This window comes from Chlorocebus sabaeus, chromosome 11 (genome assembly GCF_047675955.1).
Source record: "Chlorocebus sabaeus isolate Y175 chromosome 11, mChlSab1.0.hap1, whole genome shotgun sequence".
Classification (NCBI taxonomy): domain Eukaryota; kingdom Metazoa; phylum Chordata; class Mammalia; order Primates; family Cercopithecidae; genus Chlorocebus; species Chlorocebus sabaeus.
This window is the reverse complement of record NC_132914.1, coordinates 117168545-117190627: the sequence shown is the minus strand read 5'-3', so window position 1 is coordinate 117190627 and position 22083 is coordinate 117168545. Positions and strand designations below refer to the sequence as shown.

Sequence of the window (22083 nt, the reverse complement as noted above, 5' to 3'; positions counted from 1 at the left end):
CATTAAAAAGATCTACCCCTACAGTAATTAATCCAAATCTTGGGCCTTACAACCTCCAAAATTTAGGCCCAATATACTAGAACTTTAGGCGTTCCTCTTTTGAAAAAGAAAACCAGAACTATTGGGAGGCCGAGACGGGCAGATCACGAGGTCAGGAGATCGAGACCACCCTGGCTAACACGGCGAAACCCCGTCTCTACTAAAAAATACAAAAAACTAGCTGGGCGAGGTGGCAGGTGCCTGTAGTCCCAGCTACTCGGGAGGCTGAGGCAGGAGAATGGCATAAACCCAGGAGGCGGAGTTTGCAGTGAGCTGAGATCCGGCCACTGCACTCCAGCCTGGGGGACAGAGCGAGACTCCGTCTCAAAAAAAAAAAAAAAAAAAAAAAGTGGCCGGGAGCGGTGGCTCAAGCCTGTAATCCCAGCACTTTGGGAGGCCGAGACGGGCAGATCACGAGGTCAGGAGATCGAGACCATCCTGGCTAACACGGTGAAACCCCATCTCTACTAAAAAATACAGAAAACTAGCCAGGTGAGGTGGCGAGTGCCTGTAGTCCCAGCTACTCGGGAGGCTGAGGCAGGAGAATGGCGTAAACCCGGGAGACGGAGCTTGCAGTGAGCTGAGATCCGGCCACTGCACTCCAGCCTGGGCGACAGAGCCAGACTCCATCTCCAAAAAAAAAAAAAAGAAAGAAAGAAAGAAAGAAAACCAGAACTAGATACTTGTAGCCCACACTACCAACCTGAAGACTCTTGAATCAGGCATGGCTCTTGGTAAATAACTAAGAACAGGCTCAGCCGGGCACGGTGGCTCATGCCTATAATCCCAGCACTTTGGGAGGCCGAGGAGGGTGGATCACAAAGTCAGAAGATCACCTGGCCAACATGGTGAAACCCCATCTCTACTAAAAATACAAAAATTAGCTGGGTATGATGGCGTGTGCCTGTAATTGCAGCTACTCAGGAGGCTGAGGCACAAGAATTACTTGGACCCAGGAGGCAGAGGTTTCAGTGAGCCGAGATTGCACCACTGCACTCCAGCCTGGCAACAGAGGAGCAAGACTCCATCTCCAAAAAAAAAAAAAAAAAAAAAAAAAAAAGGCTCAACTAATCAATACCAAGAATCTACCAAAAACAAAACAAAAACCAAAAAACAAAAAACCCTATGCTAGAAGAATAAGCAACTACTACCCTAATGTGTTTAACCTACTAATTAGCAACAATACAATCTGGAAATGCTGGAAAATCTGTCTTCACAGAAGGGAGTTCCTATGTAAAAGGCCCTTTTCTGTTTTAGCTGAAGTGGTCCTCTCAACATACCATTTTTAATCCTACTAGTACATCCTGAATATAACAAACATTGCTAAAAATGAATTCCAAACCTTTGGATTCATTTTACCTAGTGATGTAAAAGGCATCCAAAACAATACCACCCAGCAAATATCAACCAAAAAATCAACCAAATCAATGAGATAGAAATACATACAAAGTGGTTTTTATTTCCGATTGACTACCCATCCTGGAAAATGTACAAAAAGCCAATCCTCAAGCCAGTGGTTAACATGTAACCTTTGCAAGGCCTTGAGCAAGTGTCACCAAACTTCTGTCTGACCCTCAGTTTCCTTATCTGCCAAATAAAGAGTAATTATTGGCTGGGCACAGTGGCTCACGCCTATAATCCCAGCATTTTGTGAGGTCGAGGCAGGTGGATCGCTTGAGCCCAGGAGTTCAAGACCAGCCCGGGCAGCATGGTGAAAGTCATCTCTACAAAAACTATAAAAAATTAGCCAAGCTAATTTTGTGTGTTTGTGTGTGTGGTGGTGTACAGCCGTAGTCCCAGCCACCTGGGAGGCTGAGGTGGGAGAATCACCTGAGCCCAGGAGGTCAAGGCTACAGTGAGCCACGATGGTGCTGCTGCACTCCAGCCTGGACAACAGTGTGAGACCCTCTCTCAAAAAAAAAGAAAAAAAGAAAGAAAAAAGAAAGAGTAATTATCTTGACTTCCATCATAGGCAGGAATGGGATCAGAAGAGGTCACATATGAGAACATCCTTTGGAAATTTAAATTGCTGTTATTTGGTTGAGAAATTATCTTGTTTTCATAACCTCTTTCAAGAATAGGATGACTAAAAATCACCAGCTTCTGTAAATGAAGCAGACTTTTAAGAAAAAAACAAATAATACAGCCCCTACCTCAAAAGAAACAAAAGCCCATTCAGCAATTAAAACTTCTGATGCGCAGCTGTTGCTCACCGTAAAGTGTCCTAGAAACAAAAATGGTTCTGCATCACTCAACAGAGGCAGAGTGGCGATGACACTGATGGACACTGTCTTTAACTTCAAGAAAGGAACCTGGGAGAAATTTGCTTCACGAAGTGTACCAGATGCAGAGCTGCTAATCCAAAATGAGCTGTTTAAAGAACAAGGATCTGTTTACCCTTCAGAGGAAAATTAGTCTTTTCAGAGAAGATTAGTTTCAGCTAGTATGCAAACTGTATTCTTTGTGTGTGGATAAGGCATTAGAGGCTGACTGAGGAAAACAGCTCCAAACAGGCAGGAAACAGAAAAAGCACCTGTTTGCATTAACTTCCTCCTACACATCTCACCTCACAGACATGAACTCAGAAGGTGGTTCTTCTAGGAGCTGAGTGTGTGTACGTGGGGCGGGTGGGGGACACTCTCGCCTGAATTCAGCTTCTGTCACTATGAATGAGGAAATTATTGGTGACAACCTCACGAAAGGTACTAGAACAGAGTCTCAGGTCCTGAGAGACCTCAGAAGGCTGCAGAAATTTAACTCAGTATTTCATCTCAATACAACAGAATTCTCATTTGTTCTACTTATGTGAAACTAATATGGATATGTAAAATGCATGTCAACCTTAATTATCCACACAGTCTAAGATGAATTATTTGACTTTAAATTCCAACCTATCCCTTTCTTTCCTCTAGCCTTGGTCTCTCAAGTTAATGATGCCACGATTCCTCCAGTAGCTCAAGACAAAAACCTAGGAGTCACATTTGATTATTTTTTCTTTAACCTTCCTTCCCACAACCATTTATTCCATTAGTAAGTCTTGTTGGTTCTACCTTCAAAACATATATCCAACCTAACCCGTTTCAATACTTCCACAATCAAAGCTACTATCAATTCTACCTGGGGAGTCACTTCTTCATCCATCTGTATCCCTCCACCCTCAGCCCAATAATCCATCCTCCTAGAGTAACTAGAGGAACCTTTTAAAAGTTGTTATCAATCAGGTCATGATGCTCCCCTGCCAAAAACATATCACTGGCTTCCCAGCACACTGAATAAAACCCCTGGTAGCTGGCAAGGTCCTGTGAGATCTGGCTGCTGATTCCCTCTCTGATCTCATCTCTTAACCCCTCCCAAGCTGACCACACCCCAGTCACAGCATCCTTCTTTCCACTGTTCCTAGGCTTTTACATGTTGTTTTTTTTTTGCCGGGAATACTCTTTTGCTCCTTTTTATCCTGCTCAAACTTCACCTCCCCAAAGGTTCCTTCCTGAGAATCCTATCAAATATTGAGTTGTCTCTACAGCTTACCACTTTCTTCTCCTTTCCCGGTTTTATTTTATTCATAGTACTATCACTAGCTGATTTGTCTGTTTACATATTTCCTTCTTCACTGTCAACCTCCTGCATTATTTTCAGACAGGGAATTCACCTTGTTCACTACAGTATCACTGTTACTCAGAACAGTGACTTCACATATAGTAGGTGCACATTATAAGTATTTGTTGAATGAATTAATGATTTTTAAAATTGTGAAATATAACATATATAAAGATAAATACATAAAACAAATATGTCTTGCTTAACAAATAATTATAAAGCAAACACCCACATAATTCCCACCAAGGTCAAGAAACAGAACACTGCCAGCTTTCCAGAAGCCTCCTCTCCAGGCACCATTCCATGATGACAGGCATCCTCCCTCTCAACCACACACATTCCCCAGGTAACCATTATCTTGACTTTTGTGATGATAATTACCTCAGTTTTCTTTATAGTTGTACTATGTATGCATACAGAATGACAGGTTTTGCACTCTTGATGAAGGTAGATATGAGGAGAGTATAGACTATTAAAACATTCTCAGAGCGATATGATAGTATCTAATAAAACTTTAAATGGACATACCCTTTGACCTAGCCATCCTGTTTGTAGCAATCTATCCTAGAAAAATGTTAAGAGTGCAAAAATATATGAACAAGGACGTTCACTGCAGCAGTGTTTGTAACACTAAATCACTATAACCAACACATACGCCCTTCAATAGCATAGCTGTTACATTAGCCATGGTACCTCCATATGTACTATATGGAATACTATATCAACCATTTTAAATGCTTTAAAAAAAAAGTCCGGCCGGGCGCGGTGGGCTCAAGCCTGTAATCCCAGCACTTTGGGCGGCCGAGACGGGCGGATCACGAGGTCAGGAGATCGAGACCATCCTGGCTGACACGGTGAAACCCCGTCTCTACTAAAAAATACAAAAAACTAGCCGGGCGAGGTGGCGGGCGCCTGTAGTCCCAGCTACTCGGGAGGCTGAGGCAGGAGAATGGCGTAAACCCCGGAGGCGGAGCTTGCAGTGAGCTGAGATCCGGCCACTGCACCCCAGCCTGGGCGACAGAGCGAGACTCCGTCTCAAAAAAAAAAAAAAAGTCCAAGATATAGTAAGTGAAAAAAAATTTTAAAAAACCTTTTGTTTAAAATGAAAGCAAAAACAGCTGGGCGTGGTGGCTCACACCTGTAATCCCAGTACTTTGGGAGGCCGAGGTGGGAGGATCACCTCTTGAAGCCAGGAGTTTGAGACCAGTCTGCCAACATGGCAAAACCCCATCTCTACTAAAAACACAGAAATCAGCCAGGCATGGTGGCACTCGCCTGTAATCCCAGCTACTTGGGAGGCTGAGACACAAGAATCATTTAAACCCAGGAGGCAGAGGTTGCAGTGAGCCGAGATTGTGCCACTACACTCCAGCCACTGTACTCTGGGAGACAGAGCAAGACTCTGTCTCAAAAACAAACAAAAAGAAAGCAAAATAAGTAGAAAAGTTATGTACAACGTGTGTGTGTGTGTGTGTGTGTGTGTGTGTCTATCACATATGAAAAAATACAAAAAAAAACCTAACACCAAACCGTGGCTAGTATTTTATTCGGAAGAGGATCATGGGAGATTTTCACTGTTTACACTGAATATTTCACTATTGTCTCAATATTATTTCCCAGTGAACATGAATTCTTTTTGCCATCAGGAAACACAATAAACATTTTTTAAATTTAAAAATCTATAGGCCGGGTATGGTGGCTCATGCTTATAATCCCAGCACTTTTTGAGGCCAAGGCGGGCAGATCACCTGAGGTCAGGAGTTTGTGACTAGCCTGGACAACATGGTGAAATCCCGTCTCTACTAAAAATACCAAAAATTAGCCAGATGTAGTGGCGGGCGCCTGTAATCCCAGCTACTCAGGAGGCTGAGACAGGAGAATCCCTTGAACCCAGTAGGCTGAGGCTGCAGTGAGCTGAGATTGTGCCGTTGCACTCCAGCCTGGGCAACAAGAGCGAAAATCCTTCTCGAAAACAAACAAACAAACAAACAAACAAATAAACAAATCTATAAAACTTAAACTTAGGATAGAGGCAAAACTAGAATTTCTGAATATCTGCTAAGGAATATTCAGTAAAGCTAAGTTCCTTAAGAAGCCGACCCTATCCTAGCCAGATAAATCAAAGTTCATAAAAAGAACACCCCATTGGGAGCCAATCTTTCATAAACATAGATTTCAAACTTCCTGGCTTCACCTAACTGTAACCGATCTTTGTTTCTTTATTTCAGTCTCTCCTTCACCAATCTTTAGACCATTTCTCCAGGTATCTCTTGGTCTAATCCCTTCTAGTTTAAAGTACAGGCTTTGGATTCTCCTGGCCTTGGACCTAGGCCTAACTTCCTGTTGAATGCTCTTTATCACCCTCCCTGTCTCAGTGACTCTATAGTAGAAATCCATCTTGGCAAGGCCGGGCACGGTGGCTCACGCCTGTAATCCCAGCACTTTGGGAGGCCGAGACGGGTGGATCACGAGGTCAGGAGATCGAGACCATCCTGGCTAACACGGTGAAACCCCGTCTCTACTAAAAAATACAAAAAAAACTAGCCAGGCGAGGTGGCGGGCGCCTGTAGTCCCAGCTACTTGGGAGGCTGAGGCAGGAGAATGGCATAAACCCGGGAGGCGGAGCTTGCAGTGAGCTGAGATCCGGCCACTGCACTCCAGCCTGGGCGACAGAGCAAGACTCCATCTCAAAAAAATAAATAAATAAATAAATCCATCTTGGCTTCATTCAGCCTTTGAAACAGCCCCTTTTATACACTGCTACCAATACAGCTTCTCCTTTTGGGTATTAGGTAGTAATACCCAAAGCCATAGTGACAAGGCACATGACCCCAATTCTGGATGTGAGAAATTGGGGAGAGGTTTGTTAGAGACACTTGTAGCACTGTGATGAGAGGAAAGGGATAAATGGAGGGGGCTCTGGGAAAACAAATGCAAAAAGGATATAATATAATACCTAAATAAATAATAAAAGAAAAAAATAATTATTTTAAGGTGAATTCTCAAGAGTTTCACTCTTGAAGAAGCCATCAGGGCTGCACAGTGAGCAATCATATATCCTACATGAGGCTCTGCTCAGAAGCAATCACCATTCAGCTTTCCAAAAGAGAACCTCTGGCTGCCTCCTTCTCCATACTACAGACCATTTGGAGCATGAGAACAGATGAGATGACACAGAGTTGGAGACAGGGAGTTCTTTTGTCCAGTGTACACTCCCAGGAAGGACAGGAAAGCCATAATGACACCTAAACCCAAATAATGGCCAGTCATCCCAAGGTCAGGAGATCGAGACCATCCTGGCTAACACCGTGAAACCCCGTCTCTACTAAAAAATACGAAAAACCAGCCGGGCGAGGTGGCGGCGCCTGTAGTCCCGGCTACTCGGGAGGCTGAGGCAGGAGAATAGCGTGAACCCGGGGGGCGGAGCTTGCAGTGAGCCGAGATAGCGCCACTGCACTCCAGCCTGGGGCACAGAGCAAGACTCCGTCTCAAAAAAAAAAAAAAAAAAAAAAAAAAAAAAAAAAAAAAAAAAAGCTGAAAGGCTCATTTCCATACCCATCAGCAGAGTCAGAGAACTACAGAACCAGTCTCTCTGTAACTGACCAACCTGCAGACCATGGAGAAGCACAGTGCAATGCAAAAGGACCTGCAGACTTTAAATCAATGCACAAAAGCTCTGTCCATTCTCATACGTAGTCACGCTTCTCAATTCATTGAAGACTGGCTTTTTATGCAATTCCAGGAGTATCTATGATAATATTAGGTCTCTAGGCAACTGAGTCACCATTAGCTATGGGTTGCCTGTCAAAGCACTGACATCCATGGCATCTTTGACAACTGGTTTTCAAACAGCATACACACAGCCTAAGACTGAGTGTGAAAGTCAGGAGTGCACTTCTACAGAGTACATGGAGGGGTAGTGTATTCTTGACAGTTCCTTATTGGGTATTTTAGATAATCATTTAACAACAACCACAAAACCAACCATCTTTTATTGAATGCCCACTCTGCTAGATACCTGTTTATAACAATAAACAAGACAGACGGAGTCCCTGTTCTCATAGAGTTTACAATCTAACAGTATTCATCAAAGAATACTGTTCCCCTGGCTCTTCCACAGCTGGCTCCTCACCCGTGGGGTCTCATCTCAGATACTGTCTCCCCATAGAAGCCTTCCCTACTGACTTTTTTTTTTTTTTTAAGATGTGGTCTTGCTCTGTTGCCCAGGCTGAAGTGCAGTGAAGCAATCTCGGCTCACTGCAGCCTTTGCCTCCCAGGTTCCAGCGATTCTCCTGCCTCAGACTCCCGGGTAGCTGGGGATTACAGGCTCACGATACCATGCCCGACTAATTTGTGTATTTTTAGTGGAGACGGGGTTTCACCATGTTGGCCAGGCTGGTCTCGAACGCCTGACCTCAGGTGATCAACCCACCTTGGCCTCTCAAAATGCTAGGATTACAGGCGTAAGCCACCATGCCCTGCCCCCTACCGACTCTTTCTAAGGTAGAAAAAGCTCCCTGCTTTCTAGTCAGTCTCCATGAAATCACCCTTCATAGTACCTAATGCAATCTGCATCTTGTGGATTGTTCAGTTATTTACACATCTTCTCCTACTAGCTTCGTAAAACAGAGGACTTGTGTTCTCCATTGTATTCCCAGTGCCTTGACCAATAAATATTTGCTGAATGTTTAATTAAAGAAGATCTAAAAAAAATAATAAAGGCTTTCATATTTTACTCTAAGGAATAGAATGCAGGTTAGTCATTAGAGGAGGGTAATGAGAGAGGTGGATTGGGACTTTCTCAAAGAATAAAATTAAGGGTTCTAAGTATCTTCCCATGAACCATGGCAGCTCTTAGTCATATGGCCAAAGGCCTATGTATCTTTGTTATGTAAATATGTTATTAAGTGTATGGAATCCCCAAGAAAATTGACACTACTGTGAACACCTCCCACAGACAGCACTGATTAAGATCCAAGAGTTGTATCTGTTGGTAAGAAAACCCCAACACATTTCTTATGGATTGAATTATGTTCCCCTTCCCCTATCCATATATTGAAGTTCAAACCCCAGTACCTCAGAATGTGACCTTATTTAGAGACAGGGTCTTTACATAGGTAATCAAATTAAAATGAAGTCATTAGGGTGGGTCTAATGCAATATGGCTGGCGTCCTTATAAGGTTAGGAGAAATGAGTGACTGCTGTGGGTACAGGGTTTCTTTTGGGGAGGGTGACATGTTCTCTAATTAGATAATGGTGATGGTGGTACAGCTCTGTAAATAACTAAATCTATCTAATTATACGCTTTTAAAAGTTTTTTTTAAGAGACAAGGTCTCACTCTGTCACTTAGGCTGCAGTGCAGTGGTGTGATCATAGCTCATTGCAGCTTCAAATTCCCAAGCTCAAGCAATCAGCTAGGACTACAGACAGGCACGCACCACTACACATGGAGAATTAAACATTTTTTTTTGTAGAGACAGGGTCTTACTGTATAGTTCAGGCTAGTCTCAAGCTCCTGGCCTCAAGTGATCCTCCTGCCTCAACCTCCTGAAGTGCTGGGATTACAGACATGAGCCACTGCGCTAAGTCCCAAATTGTACCCCTTTAAAAGGTAAACTCTATGGTATGTGAATTAGATCTCAATAAAGCTGTTATTAATAAAGAGAAGAGCAGCCTTGGGGGCCAAGGAAGCCAATGAGATGTATGTAAACTCTGGATGAAAGTATCAAAGAAATATTGTACTACATTTTAGATATTAGATATTATACATTTCATATTTATAAAAACACATTATAAACACTACAAGAAAAGTACAGCCTTCTACTACCTCTGTTGATTATGTTGTCCTAGGAGAAACTTAGTTCACTTCAAAATATTTAACTCCTCTAGTTCCTGGATACTCAGTTAATAAAAAGCTATCTAAACTTGCTGCTGATGGAAACCCCAGGGGCTGGTCCTGCTTGAAAAAAGGGAAAAAGCTATAAAACTCAACAAGGGCCTATATTCAAGGCCAGAGAGAAAAACAAAAATCTAGATTTAGTAGAAATGTTATCCTCCTATATTCTTTTAGGAGCAGCTTATCAGGATTTTCTATAAAAAATTAGGCAAAGTGAACAAATTATAAAGACACTGCTTTAGTAAAATAACCAACAACACTGAAACAAATCCTTACCTTCATACACTGTTTAACATAAACACATTATCTCATTTTTCATTTCAACAGTACTTGTATGAGGCATAAATTTTTATACTCATTTTAAAGAAAAGGAAACTGAGGCACAAACGACGTCACCCCATTAATGAGTACCAGAGTCAGATTCCAAGCTCCATGAGCTTTTGCTATGTCACGCTGAGATCTGCTTTTTCCCTTCATCTCTCTTGGTCACCTATCTTTCACAGGGCTGAGTCTGCTTTAGCTCATGTTATTTTGTAACATGAACTTAGTCCCGAAGAAATTTTAAATTCCCCTTTAATTTTTCTGGTTTGTGGCATTCATTCTATAAGTCTCCATAAAAAACACTTTCTCAAAGTATGTATTAAATGTTTTTGAACAAATAAATCAATCTAGCCAGGCCTCTCTGGTTGAATCTTTCATGAATAATGAAAGAAAATAGTCAAAAACATAAACATTTTTACAAGGATAGAAATTCCATTCCCAGTTGCTGAAAAAAAGTTTTAGAACTGAATCAGATTCGAGCCCACCCAGGGACGCTATGGTTTTGGCCGGGTGCAGTGGCTCACGCCTGTAATCCCAGCACTTTGAGAGGCCGAGACGGGTGGATCACGAGGTCAGGAGATCGAGACCATCCTGGCTAACACGGTAAAACCCCGTCTCTACTAAAAAAATACAAAAAAACTAGCCAGGCGAAGTGGCGGGTGCCTGTAGTCCCAGTTACTCGGGAGGCTGAGGCAGGAGAAGGGCGTAAACCTGGGAGGCGGAGCTTGCAGTGAACTGAGATCCGGCCACTGCACTCCAGCCTGGGCGACAGAGCGAGACTCCATCTCAAAAAATAAAAATAAAAATAAAAAAAGAACTGAATCAGAAATCCTGTTACTGAGCTGGCTCTGTGAAGTGACTTCCTGAATTGTCCAACTCCTACTTCCCAGACAAGCAAAAGGCGACTGGATTCTCCAGATGGGAAACCTGCAGGCAAGATCTTTAGCTCTACCTATTGCCTGAATCCTCACCTCTCACAAACATTCTGGCATTTCCCTGCAACTATTTTTCTAGTTACTAAGCATCATTTTCCTTCTTTCTTTCTCCCTGTCCTCTGCCTTTCCTTCTTCTCCTCCCTTCCCTACTGTTGGCATTTACTTCCCATATTCTTGTGAGACATGTTTTTTCACTGGCCTCAGAATAACTACAGGAAGCAACTACAACACAAACTAGTGAAATAACTTCATACAGCATCACCCATCAAATTAGTGGAAGATCCAGGAATTTATGAAATGCTGCCCTATTTACACTTTTCCCTAAGACCAAAGTACCAAACACTAACCATGCAGACACGGCACTGCTCCCATGAGAACATCAGCGCTGAGGGATGATATCAGAGAAGTTCTTTTTTCTCTGGTAACTGAAGAGTTGGTTGTTTTATTTTCAATATACAAGAAGGGCTGAGGAACAATAGTAAATCCAAGTCTTAATTTTCTAAGATAAGTGGATTTATAGACCAGGGTATTAATAACCTTCCTGCATTTGTTTAAAAGGTATGTTCTGTATTTAAATTAGATTTCCATCTATTCTGCCTCAACCTCCTTCCTTGAAATTATTTTACAGCCTTGACTTTGGTTAATACTTCCACGACACCACCTTAGGAAGGTACAAATAAATAATGTTTACTAAATGTGGAAATAAAACAAATTTTCAATACAGATACACATTTCTTTTCATATTTAAACAATACAAAAAATGTACATTTACAAATGCAACATCAATAAAACTCAATTGTTCTAGAAATTTTCCCTAAGCTTAAAAAGTTTAAAGACAGTACCTTTTAATATTTTAACTAAACATAATTTTGCCAGTGATAGACTTTCTGTAGGTAAAGTAATCATGAACTTTAAGAGCTATAAAAATGTCAGAAGTCATTAAGCACAACCCCTTCATTTTAAAAATGAGAAAACTCCCAAGTTAAGTGATTGTTGAAGTCTGTTAACCACAAGCATGCATCTTGGCTCCTGACCCCTAGTTCAGTAATACCAAAGTTCTTGTAGATAGAAATACTGAACTTTGTTAAAAACAAAGGCATACAAAATTAGAATTGCTCTTATCATCTATATGACTGACATTACACAGAAGCTCTATTTCAACTTTTTGTTTTTTTCGAGACAGGCTCTCACTCTGTCACCCAGGCTGGAGGGCAGTGGCATGATTGATCACAGCTCACTGCAGCCTTGACTTCCTGGGCTCAAGCGATCCCTCCACCTCAGCCTCCCAAGTAGCTGGGACCACAGGCAGGTGCCACCATGCCTGGCTAATTTTTAAAAAACTTTTGTAGAGATGAGGTCTCCTTATGTTGCCCAAATTGGTCTAAAGTGCTTCTCCCGCCTCGGCCTCCCAAAGTGCTGGGGTCACGGGCATGAGCCTCCATGCCCGGCCTATTTCAACTTTTAGTATTTTACATCTTAAATTCTTAATTTGTGACTCACCCTGCTGAGCTGATCCAATAGCCTTTGGTTCTGTTCCGACAGTTCCTGGACAGCCCGTGTTTTTTCTCGATCTGCTTCCCGCAGATGAACCTGCTGCCTCTCCAACTCATCCTGCAGCTGCTTCACATCACTCTCCAGCTCTGACACTCGGCCTTCCCACTCCCCTTCTCGGTTCTCAAATCGTCTTCTCAATTCATGTTTCTCTTGTTCTAAGTGCTGGGTGAAAAGTAAAGAGGATTTAAACATTGGTAAAAATTCCACAGCTTTTTATTTTTTCTCTCCACGCTCTCCTAACTTCTTTTTCCGAGTTAGTCGACACAATAAAACACCCTACCACATAGGACAAGTTGCCCAATTCACAGCTACAAAGATATTCCTTCTTCCACATCAGGGAAGAAGCTGGCTTCACAAAGAGAACGCCATTCTTACTGAAAATACTTAAAGTTATTATGTTTATTCTTATCCTTAGGCATGAGGTTCTAGACTAGGGAGTTCACTTGAAATTTGCCAGTCATCTAATCAATTGGTGAACTATACATTTAAACAACTAAAAATGAGTCCCATAACTAAAATCCTTTTTGATTTTTTTGAGGTGGAGTCTTGCTCTGTCCTCCAGGCTGGAGTGCAGTGGTGAGATCTTGGCTCGCTGCAACCTCTGCCTCTCAGGTTCAAGCAATTCTCCTGCCTCAGCCTCTCAAGCAGCTGGAATTACAGGAACACACCATGACACTAGGCTACTTTTTGTATTTTTAGTAGAGATGGGGTTTTACAATGCTGCCCAGGTTGGTCTCCATTTCTTGACCTTGTGATTCCCCCGGCCCAGCCTCCCAAAGTGCTGAGATTACAGGTGTGAGCCACCGTGCCCCGCACCCTCCCTACTTTTTATAAGGAGGCTTCCTATTATCCATGGAGTCACCTATTATCCATGGCATAATACCAGACTCTTACTATCACAGAATTTTTCAGAGATGAAAAGAACTCCAGATATCTTTTCAATTAACCATCTCTTCTTACAAATGAAGCAACAGAAGAGGTTAAGTGACAATCTCAAGGTCAGTACTAGTAAATGGCAAAGCAGGGCTTGTCTAAGTCAGTTGACTCTGTCTGGTTCTCTAAGTCACAGCTCAATAAATATGTGCTGCTATATAGAGTAATGTAATTCAAATCATTAGGGCAAGTTCAGGTTCACGGCTACTTTAAATCATGGCCCATTAAGCCTTGCATATTTATTTCTGGTACATTCATTCATTCTTGAGCACCTACTATGGGCCAAGCACTGTCCTAGGGATATTCTTTTTTTTTTTTTGAGACAGAGTCTCTCGCTCTGTAGCCCAGGCTGGAGTGCAGTGGTGCGATCTACGCTCACTGCAAGCTCCGCCGCCTCCCAGGTTCATGCCATTCTCCTGCCTCAGCCTCCCTAGAAGCTGGGATTACAGGTGCCCACCACCATGCCCGGCTAATTTTTTTGTATTTTTAGTAGAGACAGGGTTTCACCGTATTCGCCAGGATGGTCTCGATCTCCTGACCTCGTGATCCGCCCGCCTCGGCCTCCCAAAGTGCTGGGATTACAGGTATAAGCCACCGCGCCCGGCCCCTAGGGACGTTCTAATAAGCAAAACAGACATGGTCCTTGCCTGTACACAGTTGTCATTCTAGTGGGAGAGACTGATAAAACAAATTGCATATGAAAGATGGTATGCAGGAAAAGTACATATGGTCTAATGTAGCAGCTCAATAAAACAAGATTCCTTTGGATTGAGGGAAATAAAAACATCTTTTCGTGGCCGGGCGCAGTGGCTCACGCCTGTAGTCCCAGCACTTTGGGAGGCTGAGGCAGGCGGATCATGAGGTCACAGGATCAAGACCATCCTCGCTAACACGGTGAAACCTCATCTCCACTAAAAATACAAAAACCAAAATTAGCCAGGTTTGGTGGCAGGCACCTGTAGTCCCAGCAACTCAGGGGACTGAGGCGGAAAAATGGCATGAACCTGGGAAGCAGAGCTTGCAGTGAGCCGAGATCGCACCATTGCACTCTAGCCTGGGCGACAGAGCAAGACTCTATCTCAAAAAAAAACAAAAAACCAAAAAAATCCTTTCTGTTTCTGAGATAAATATGCACGCCTCTGAAAAGAGTATGTTCTCCTACTTAAAAAGCACAGCATGTACAACAGACAAATCTATACTTCAAAGACTCTAGGAAATCTGAGTGAAAGTAATGGTCCTGAACTTTTGGTGCTCTCAGAAACATTCTTGTGTAACTATTCAAAATACACCCTGGACCCCAATTCCTGAGATTGTGATTCAATAAATAATAGACTGAAGTCTAAGGCATCTATGCATATGTGTGTGTGTATATCTGTATATGTATATATACTGAGTTCTACAGGATATTCTGACACACTGAAGGTTGACATCAAGCACTGAGATTGTTTGAATGAGCTAAAATGCACATATGAATCTTCTCTTTCAGACTACTCAGTCATCTCCTTATCTTGAGAGGCTATACTCTCACTCTACTGAAGTTCTCACCATTCAAAATATCTTTCAGAATGCTTCTTTTGGAAAGCCATAAGGGACAGCTTACAGTCATGCAAGAAAATAAGTTCCATTACTTCACATCTGGGGTGTGTCTAAAAAATGATATTAGCCTCCTTTATCCTGCCATCTTATTCTCCTTACTTTGTTGAGTGACTTTTGAATCATTCTGAAAGTCATTAACCCCAAAAAGATGAAAATTTACCATGACTGAGAGCAGTCAAAAGAATGTGCCAAAAGATAAAAACAGTAATCGAAAATTAACATTCTGAGCACACTGGCAAAGGCGGTTTTCACCGAAAACTCCCAAGTTGACAACTTTAAGGAGACAACTCATTTGGAAATAGCCACTCGAATGTACCTGTTGAAAAAGACACATTATATTCTATACAGTCTGTTTGGAGCAATGTGGGAAAATAAATGACAAGGGAGGGCCTTCTCATCAGTATGAGAATTTTTTGCTCTATGCATCCCTTGTAGTGCTTAACTTCCAAAAATGAGAATGTTTTAGTCACTGTAGAAACTTCAGCAAGATGGAACGCAGGAACAAATGCTAATTGCAATCCTAAAATTGTGATACTTGGTTTTATTCAATTTTTTCAAAACGAAAAAGATTGAGCAGAAGGCAATGGCAAGAACTCAGTAATCACAGTGTTACTGAGAGGCCAGATAAATTAGGCTTGTGTTCTAAAAGAACAGAGTGATTTAAAAATATTCAGCAAACAGCTGTTAGTGAAGAGCCCAACCAAGCAACTAAAACAATCCAATCCACTTGGGGGCAGGGCTGAGGACAGGTGGTGCTGATCAGTCTATTCAGTCCTTGTATTTCTTTGGACATGAGACAAACTTCCTATTTCGTGTTTCCCAATCCTGTGAAAATTCCAGGCTTTCCTATTAATAAACATACAGAATTGACCACTTTGTACAGAATTTAGCATCTGCCCCGAGAAAAGTTTCTCCTAGAATTATATTTTCAATTAAGTGCTAAATTAACCAGAAAACTCTAGGGAGACAGGAAGTGTGAAGGTCAAGTTCTGCTTATGCTCTCCTTCATTTCCCAGGGTTATATAGTATTTTAGAAAGTTAATATCAAAATTGTCAAGGTTATCAAAAATAAGGTTAAGAAACTGCCAGTTACAGCTAAGAGGAGCCTAAAGTGACACAAAAACTAAATGTAATATGGTATCCTGGAACAGAAAAAGGTATTAGATAAATGCTAAGATAATCTGAATAAATTGAAGACTTTAGTTAGTAATCACATGAGTACTGGTTCAATAATTATGGCAAAGGTACCATACTACTGTAAGATGTTAGTAAGAGGAAGCTGGGTGCAGGGTATATGCAAACTCTCTGTACTATCTTTCCAGCTCTTCTGGAAACCTAAAACCATTTTAAAAAATAGTCTATGGCTGGGCACAGTGGCTCATGCCTGTAATCCCAGCATTTTGGGAGGCCCAGGTGGGCGGATCATGAGCTCAGGAGTTTAAGACCAGTCCGACCAATATGGTGAAACCCTGTCTCTACGAAAAATACAACAATTAGCCAGGCATGGTGCACACCTATAGTCCCAGCTACTCGGGAGGCTGAGGCAGGAGAATCGCTTGAACCTGGGAGGCAGAGGTTGCAGTGAGCCAAGATGGTGCCACTGCACTCCACCCTGGGTAACAGAGTGAGACTCTGTCTCAAAAACAAAAACAAAAACAAAAACAAAAAAAGTCTATTTAAAACTAAAAAAAAAACCCACCACTCAAAATTAAGATCATTAGCTTACATAAAACAGGTCTTTATAGAAATGGATTTCTGCAAAAAAAAAAAAAAGAAAAGAAAAAAAGAAAAAAAACAAAAAAGTGACAATATGCTCAGAAGTCCAGTGCATGGTTCTGAAAAGTACTGTTATTTAAAAGGTCCAAGTACTGAATGCAAATCAGAACCCCTGGGTTTTCTTCCCTAAATCTACTAGTGACTCCCATTATGTATTCATTTTCATCTTTTGTTTTTCCTTTTAAAAAAAATAGTACTGGACTAATGAGAATTGGCCTGGCTTAGGGAAGGAGGAGGAAAATATAACTGAGGGAAGAGGACAGTCTCTGCAGTAAAGGGATAATCCGCTCAGCCATGATGGAAAAAAGGGAGATCCTGTACATTAACAACAAATATTTAATTCCTGAAGAAAAAAAGTATATAAATACAAGTTACTGTCTTACTTCATATTTTGGGGAAAAAGCTAAGGACATGACTGGATATAAGTTTTAAAAGCAAAAGGGCTAATTGTAGATGAAAAGAAAAGAAATTTTTAAAAATGCCTTCAGAACGTCAGGCATCTGGGCTGGGTGCAGTGGCTCACGCCTGTAATCCCAGCACTTTGGGAGGCTGAGGTGGGAGGATCACCTGAGGTCGGAGGATCACCTGAGGTCAGGAGTTCAAGACCAGCCTGGCAAACATGGTGAAACCCCACCTCTAAAAAATACAAAAATTAGCCATGCCTGATGGTGGGTGGGTATAATCCCAGCTACTTGTGAGCCTGAGGCGGGAGAATCGCTTGAATCCGGGAGGCAGAGGTTGCAGTGAGCTGAGATCATGCTATTGCACTCCAGCCTGGGCAACAGAGCAAGACTCTGTCTCAAAGGGAAAAAAAAAAAAAAGAACTTTAAGCATCTGATTCAGTGAATGAGTAATAAAATACAGTCAACTCAAGAGCGGAAAAAAGTGCCCAAACCTTACAGTTTTTCCAATTAACCTGAATTTTCATTTTAACCCCAAGAGGCATATAACTAAAAAACTTCTATGTTAACCTTTAAACCATTGAAGACTTTAAATATTAATAGTATGGCTTTAATGACACAAAAGTGTAGCATCAAGTACTTTAACGTTTGAAATGAAAAAAACAAAATCTTGGGCTTAGCACACAGAACCAGAGAGGTATTTAATATTAACTAATGAATACATAGAAAAGATCTTGAAAATGCCTTGTTTGTCCCGAAATTAGAAAGGTGCCAGCCAGGCATGGTGGCTCACGCCTGTAATCCTAGCACTTTAGGAGGCCGAGGCAGGCAGATCACGAGGTCAGGAGATCGAGACCACCTTGGCTAACATGGTGAAACCCCGTCTCTACTAAAAATACACACACAAAAAAATTGTCAGGCGTGGTGGCGGGCGCCTGTAGTCCCAGCTGCACGGGAGGCTGAAGCAGGAGAATGGCATAAACCTGGGAGGCATAGCTTGCAGTGAGCCGAGATCGCACCATTGCACTCCAGTCTGGGCAACTCCATCTCAAAAAAAAAAAAAAAAAAAAGAGAAAGGTGCCGATTTTGTAGTAGTGGAGAAGATGGGACTAAAATAAAACCAGTCTTATTTTCAATAGTGAAAGTGGCATTCTCTCAGTCCACTCACATGTTTCTCTTTCAAACCACCCTGTAAGAAAAAGTGTTTGAGTCCAAATGTCTGACAGTTTGTGGAATATTATAAATGTTTTTTTTCTGGTCAAGTTATCTCGTGAATAAACGTGTCTTAAAGTACTGGTTTTATACTCCCAAGTGTTTGATTTAATTGAAAATACACGCCAGGCTCAATGGTTCAATCCTGTAATCCGACCATTTTGGAAGGCCAGGGTAAGAGGACTGCTTGAGCCCTCTAGTTTGAGACCAGCCTGGGCAACATAGTGAGGCCCCATCTCTAGGAAACATTTTTACAAAATTAGCCAGGCGTGTAATATGCGCCTGTAGTCCCAGCTACTCAGGAGGCTGAGTGGGAGGGTCACTTGAGGGCGCAGTAAGCCAAGATCAGCCTGGGGGATACAGTGAGATCTTGTCTAAAAAAAAAAAGAGAGAGAGAGAGAGAGAGAAAAAGGTACAAAGTACAGTAGTTTGCACTAAATGTTAGAAAGTACTTTGTCTAAACAAACATTCTAAAACTTAGGTTGTTCAAAAAATGTACTGTGGGGAAAACTAAACTGGAGGTGTCAAATAAAACAGTACTCTGTAAACCAGGTCTGTCACTCGCATTAATAGTAGAAGAATTAACAAGCAACTAAAGGTACTCTCTTAGTATCTTTAATGTACATTTTTAAAACTTTAAAATTTTTTGTAATTGTCAAACATACCTAGAATAAATAATATAACTGACTCCCCTCATTACTGAATTTTAACAATGATCAATATTTGGCCTTTAAGTATATGTTAAGTATATGTTAGTTATATTCACATTGTTGTGTGACTATCTCCAGAACTTAAAATTGAACTTTTAAAACTAGAGTTCATATGCTGACCTGCAGAGGAATGAAGATTTTAAAAAATAGTTTGAGTTTTAAACTATTGTTGTCCATTAAGTAAATAAAATATCAAAGATAACGTATTCTTTTACAATACAACCTTTTTTTTTGTTACAATTCTGAAACCTTTGCCCTTTGTTGAAGAAAGGTATAAAGGCTCCACATGGAACCCAGGATGTATGTAATTGCACACTCAGGATTACTATGAAATCTGGCACTAATCAAACTGATATGGTGTTCCTTTCAAGTTAGCTGTCCCTTCAATCAAGTCCTTCACAGAAGAAATTTCAAATCACAAGTATAAATCTCTGTAGTTGTGCTTCTTTACAAAGTCATATAATTGAATCTCTTTATAAAAAAAAAAAAAAGGCGGCTTTTTATTTCTAGACCTCTACTTCAAGTGAAAATTAAACAATTCAATTCATTAGGCTGCTTTTTGGCAGTCTAAATATAGGTTTCACAAACGACTTTTCAGAGAGGTATCTCAGGAGTTCATCGACTGGCAGACCTAGTTAACAGGCCAACCAAACTACAGGGCACTCACAGGTTTCCTTTTTATATCCTGGATTTACTTTTATGTCGCTGGACTACAGGCATACTTAAATCTTATTATAGAATATTTCTGAATTTACATTCTGACTGTTCAACCAGTAGCAGTGATATGGAACCTGATTAGGGTCAATTTCAAACCTCATTCAGGTCTGTAGTATTCTCTTGCTGTAATAAGAATGAAAAGAGCTGGTTGCAACTAAACTAGGTAACAATAATAGTAAATGCACAGGCAGAAAAGGTAAGTCACAGGTGACTCCCTTTCCCCACCCCCCGCCCCTTTTTTGGCAATCTAATTTTTAGAAATGCTGGCATTCTGTACTGCATTCAAGGCCCTTTTCTAGTTAAGGGCAAGAAAACAAACAACTCTGAAAGACTGGCCCAGGGAATTGGCAGAAATATTACAGATACCTTAAGAGGTATTTTATAACAGAAGTTAAAGTAATATGGTTCTCACAGGTTGCATTTGGTCATTCAACTGCAAGCCTGAGACCCAGAACACAGAAAAGTACTGTTCAAATACATATAAATACTGAGGCCCAAATTAAATCCACTACCAGCGGTCACATGTTGAGCCCTGGCTCGCCTGATTTCTGCAGTGGAACCACAATTCCTAATCCCTGAGCATCTGAAGGCTATATAAAGCTCCTTTAGAGGCACTTGTTTCCCACAACTCTGAGCTGCCAGGAAGTTAAGACAAGGGCATCTAGAGGCCTTAACGCCCAAACTGGAAAGCTTTAGGCTAACACCCTGATTAGAGATTAACTACTCTGAAAACCTGGAGCATATTTTAAATGCTTCCCGACTTTCTCATTTCTCTGTATGCAGACATCACCTCAGTGCTGTATAAATTAGTCATACTGTAAGCTCTATTTTAGATGCTGGATACAGTACGTATATAGAACGGCCCACAGCGGCTGGAGCCATGCATGGACCCATTTGCTGTGAGCAGGGTGGGGAAGTCAAGTGGGTTCAATGAAATCTGATAATCCTCCATCCTCCCTCCCCCATTCATTCCAGATTTTCTGCGAGGTAGGATGAGCAACGAAGTGGGGGTGAGTGGTTCCCAAAACTGCCCAGGGCCGGGCGCGTGCCTGGGCGGCCCCTGCTCCCCACCCATCCCGGGCGGGAGGTCCTCACCTCAAGCTTGTCTGTCAGCTCCTTATGCATCTGCTCGTACTGCCGGCTCATGTCCTGGTTCCTCTCAAGCAGCGCCTTGCCCAGCCGGGCCGCCAACACCAGATCCTTCTCCTTCTGCCGGATCACCGACAGCAGCTCGGGGTCCTGGGAGGGCGGCGGCTGCGGTCCGGCCCCTTCGGCCAGAGACCCAGGCTCGGCCTGAGGGTGTTCCCCGAGGTCCGACGGCCGCTCCCCGGCCGCCAGCAGCGCCAGCTCCTCCTCTAACGCCAGTTCTAGCTCCCCGGAGCCCCCGGGGAAGGAGATGAGGGCGGCGGCGGCGGCGGGACTCTGGACTGCGTCCCGGGCCGCGGCGGGCAGCTCCATGCAGCAGGCGCTGTCCGGCTCGGCGGGTGCTGAAGCGCGGCCGGCCAAGCCCAGGCAGAAGGCGGACATGGCCCGCGCGCGCGGAGCCCGCAGCGGTGCGGCCCGGCCGGCGCGCGCCAGGCTGCAGGGGGGAGGGGCCCCGCCGCGCCGCCCAGCGCCCCGCGCCTCGCGCCTCGCCTCGCGCCGCGGCACGCGCCCCCCGGGTCTCCGCGAGCCCTGGGCGCGGCGCGCGCCGGCCCGCCCCTCCCCCGCGCCGGCGGCACGCGCCCCCTCCCCCGCCCCCGGGCTCAGCTGCTCACGCGCGCGCGGGAGGAGGGGATGGGGATAGGGATGGGGGTGGAGGCGGAGGAGGGGATCGGAACGGGAAGGCTGGAGAAGGGAGGACTCAGGAACGGAGGCTGAGAGGCGCAGAAGCGGGGCGGGGAAGGAAGCGAGGAGGAACGCCGCCGCCGGGTTCTCAGCCGCCCTGTTGCCGCTGCCGCTGCTGCTGCTGCCGCCGCCGGCCGGGCAGCCCCTCACGGGGCGGGCTGCGCTCCGCAGTCGCCGCGACGCTCGCTGCTGCTGCTGCTGCTGTTGCCGGCGGCCGCTCTCTGCAGCCGCGCTCCATGACCCTCGGCTCGGCGGCAGCCCCAGCAGCAGCGGCGGCGACGGCGGCTGCTGCTGCAGGGGCCGAGGCGGCGGCTCCACATCGCGCGCCGTGCAACCCGGCGAGCTCCTTCCTGCCTTCCCCGGCTCCTCCCGGCTCACCGGGCCGGCAGAGCCCCGCCCCGGGCTTCCGGCCGCGTCCCCTCGCCCCGCCCCTTGCCGCCGCCTGACGCGCGAGGGCACCTGTTCGCCCCGCCCGCGCGGGATTCGCCGGCTCGCGGGTCTCCTCAGCGACGCCCAGGTGACGCCGGCGGCCTTAACCCCTGCGCTGCCTCACGCCCTGCGGGCGGC

The 22083-nt window shown here is 43.7% G+C and overlaps 1 protein-coding gene across 3 annotated transcripts in view; it reads right to left on the bottom strand.

Moving 5' to 3' along the window:
* Positions 1-21871, bottom strand: part of BICDL1 (BICD family like cargo adaptor 1) — a 109192-nt gene extending 87321 nt beyond the window's left edge. For 2 of the 3 annotated variants that reach the window (XR_012094604.1, XM_008004918.3), the window contains exons 1-2: positions 20785-21278; positions 12291-12506 (exon numbers count right to left, since the gene is read on the bottom strand). Coding sequence is in view for 2 of the 3 variants with exons in the window: in XM_008004918.3 (XP_008003109.1) it covers positions 12291-12506; positions 20785-21216 (648 nt within the window). In the remaining variant the exon portion in view is untranslated. Of the gene's footprint in view, positions 1-12290; positions 12507-20784 lie in introns of all 3 variants that reach the window. The other variant, XM_008004916.3, reaches the window with a different exon arrangement.
* Between the last annotated feature and the right edge of the window lie 212 nt (positions 21872-22083).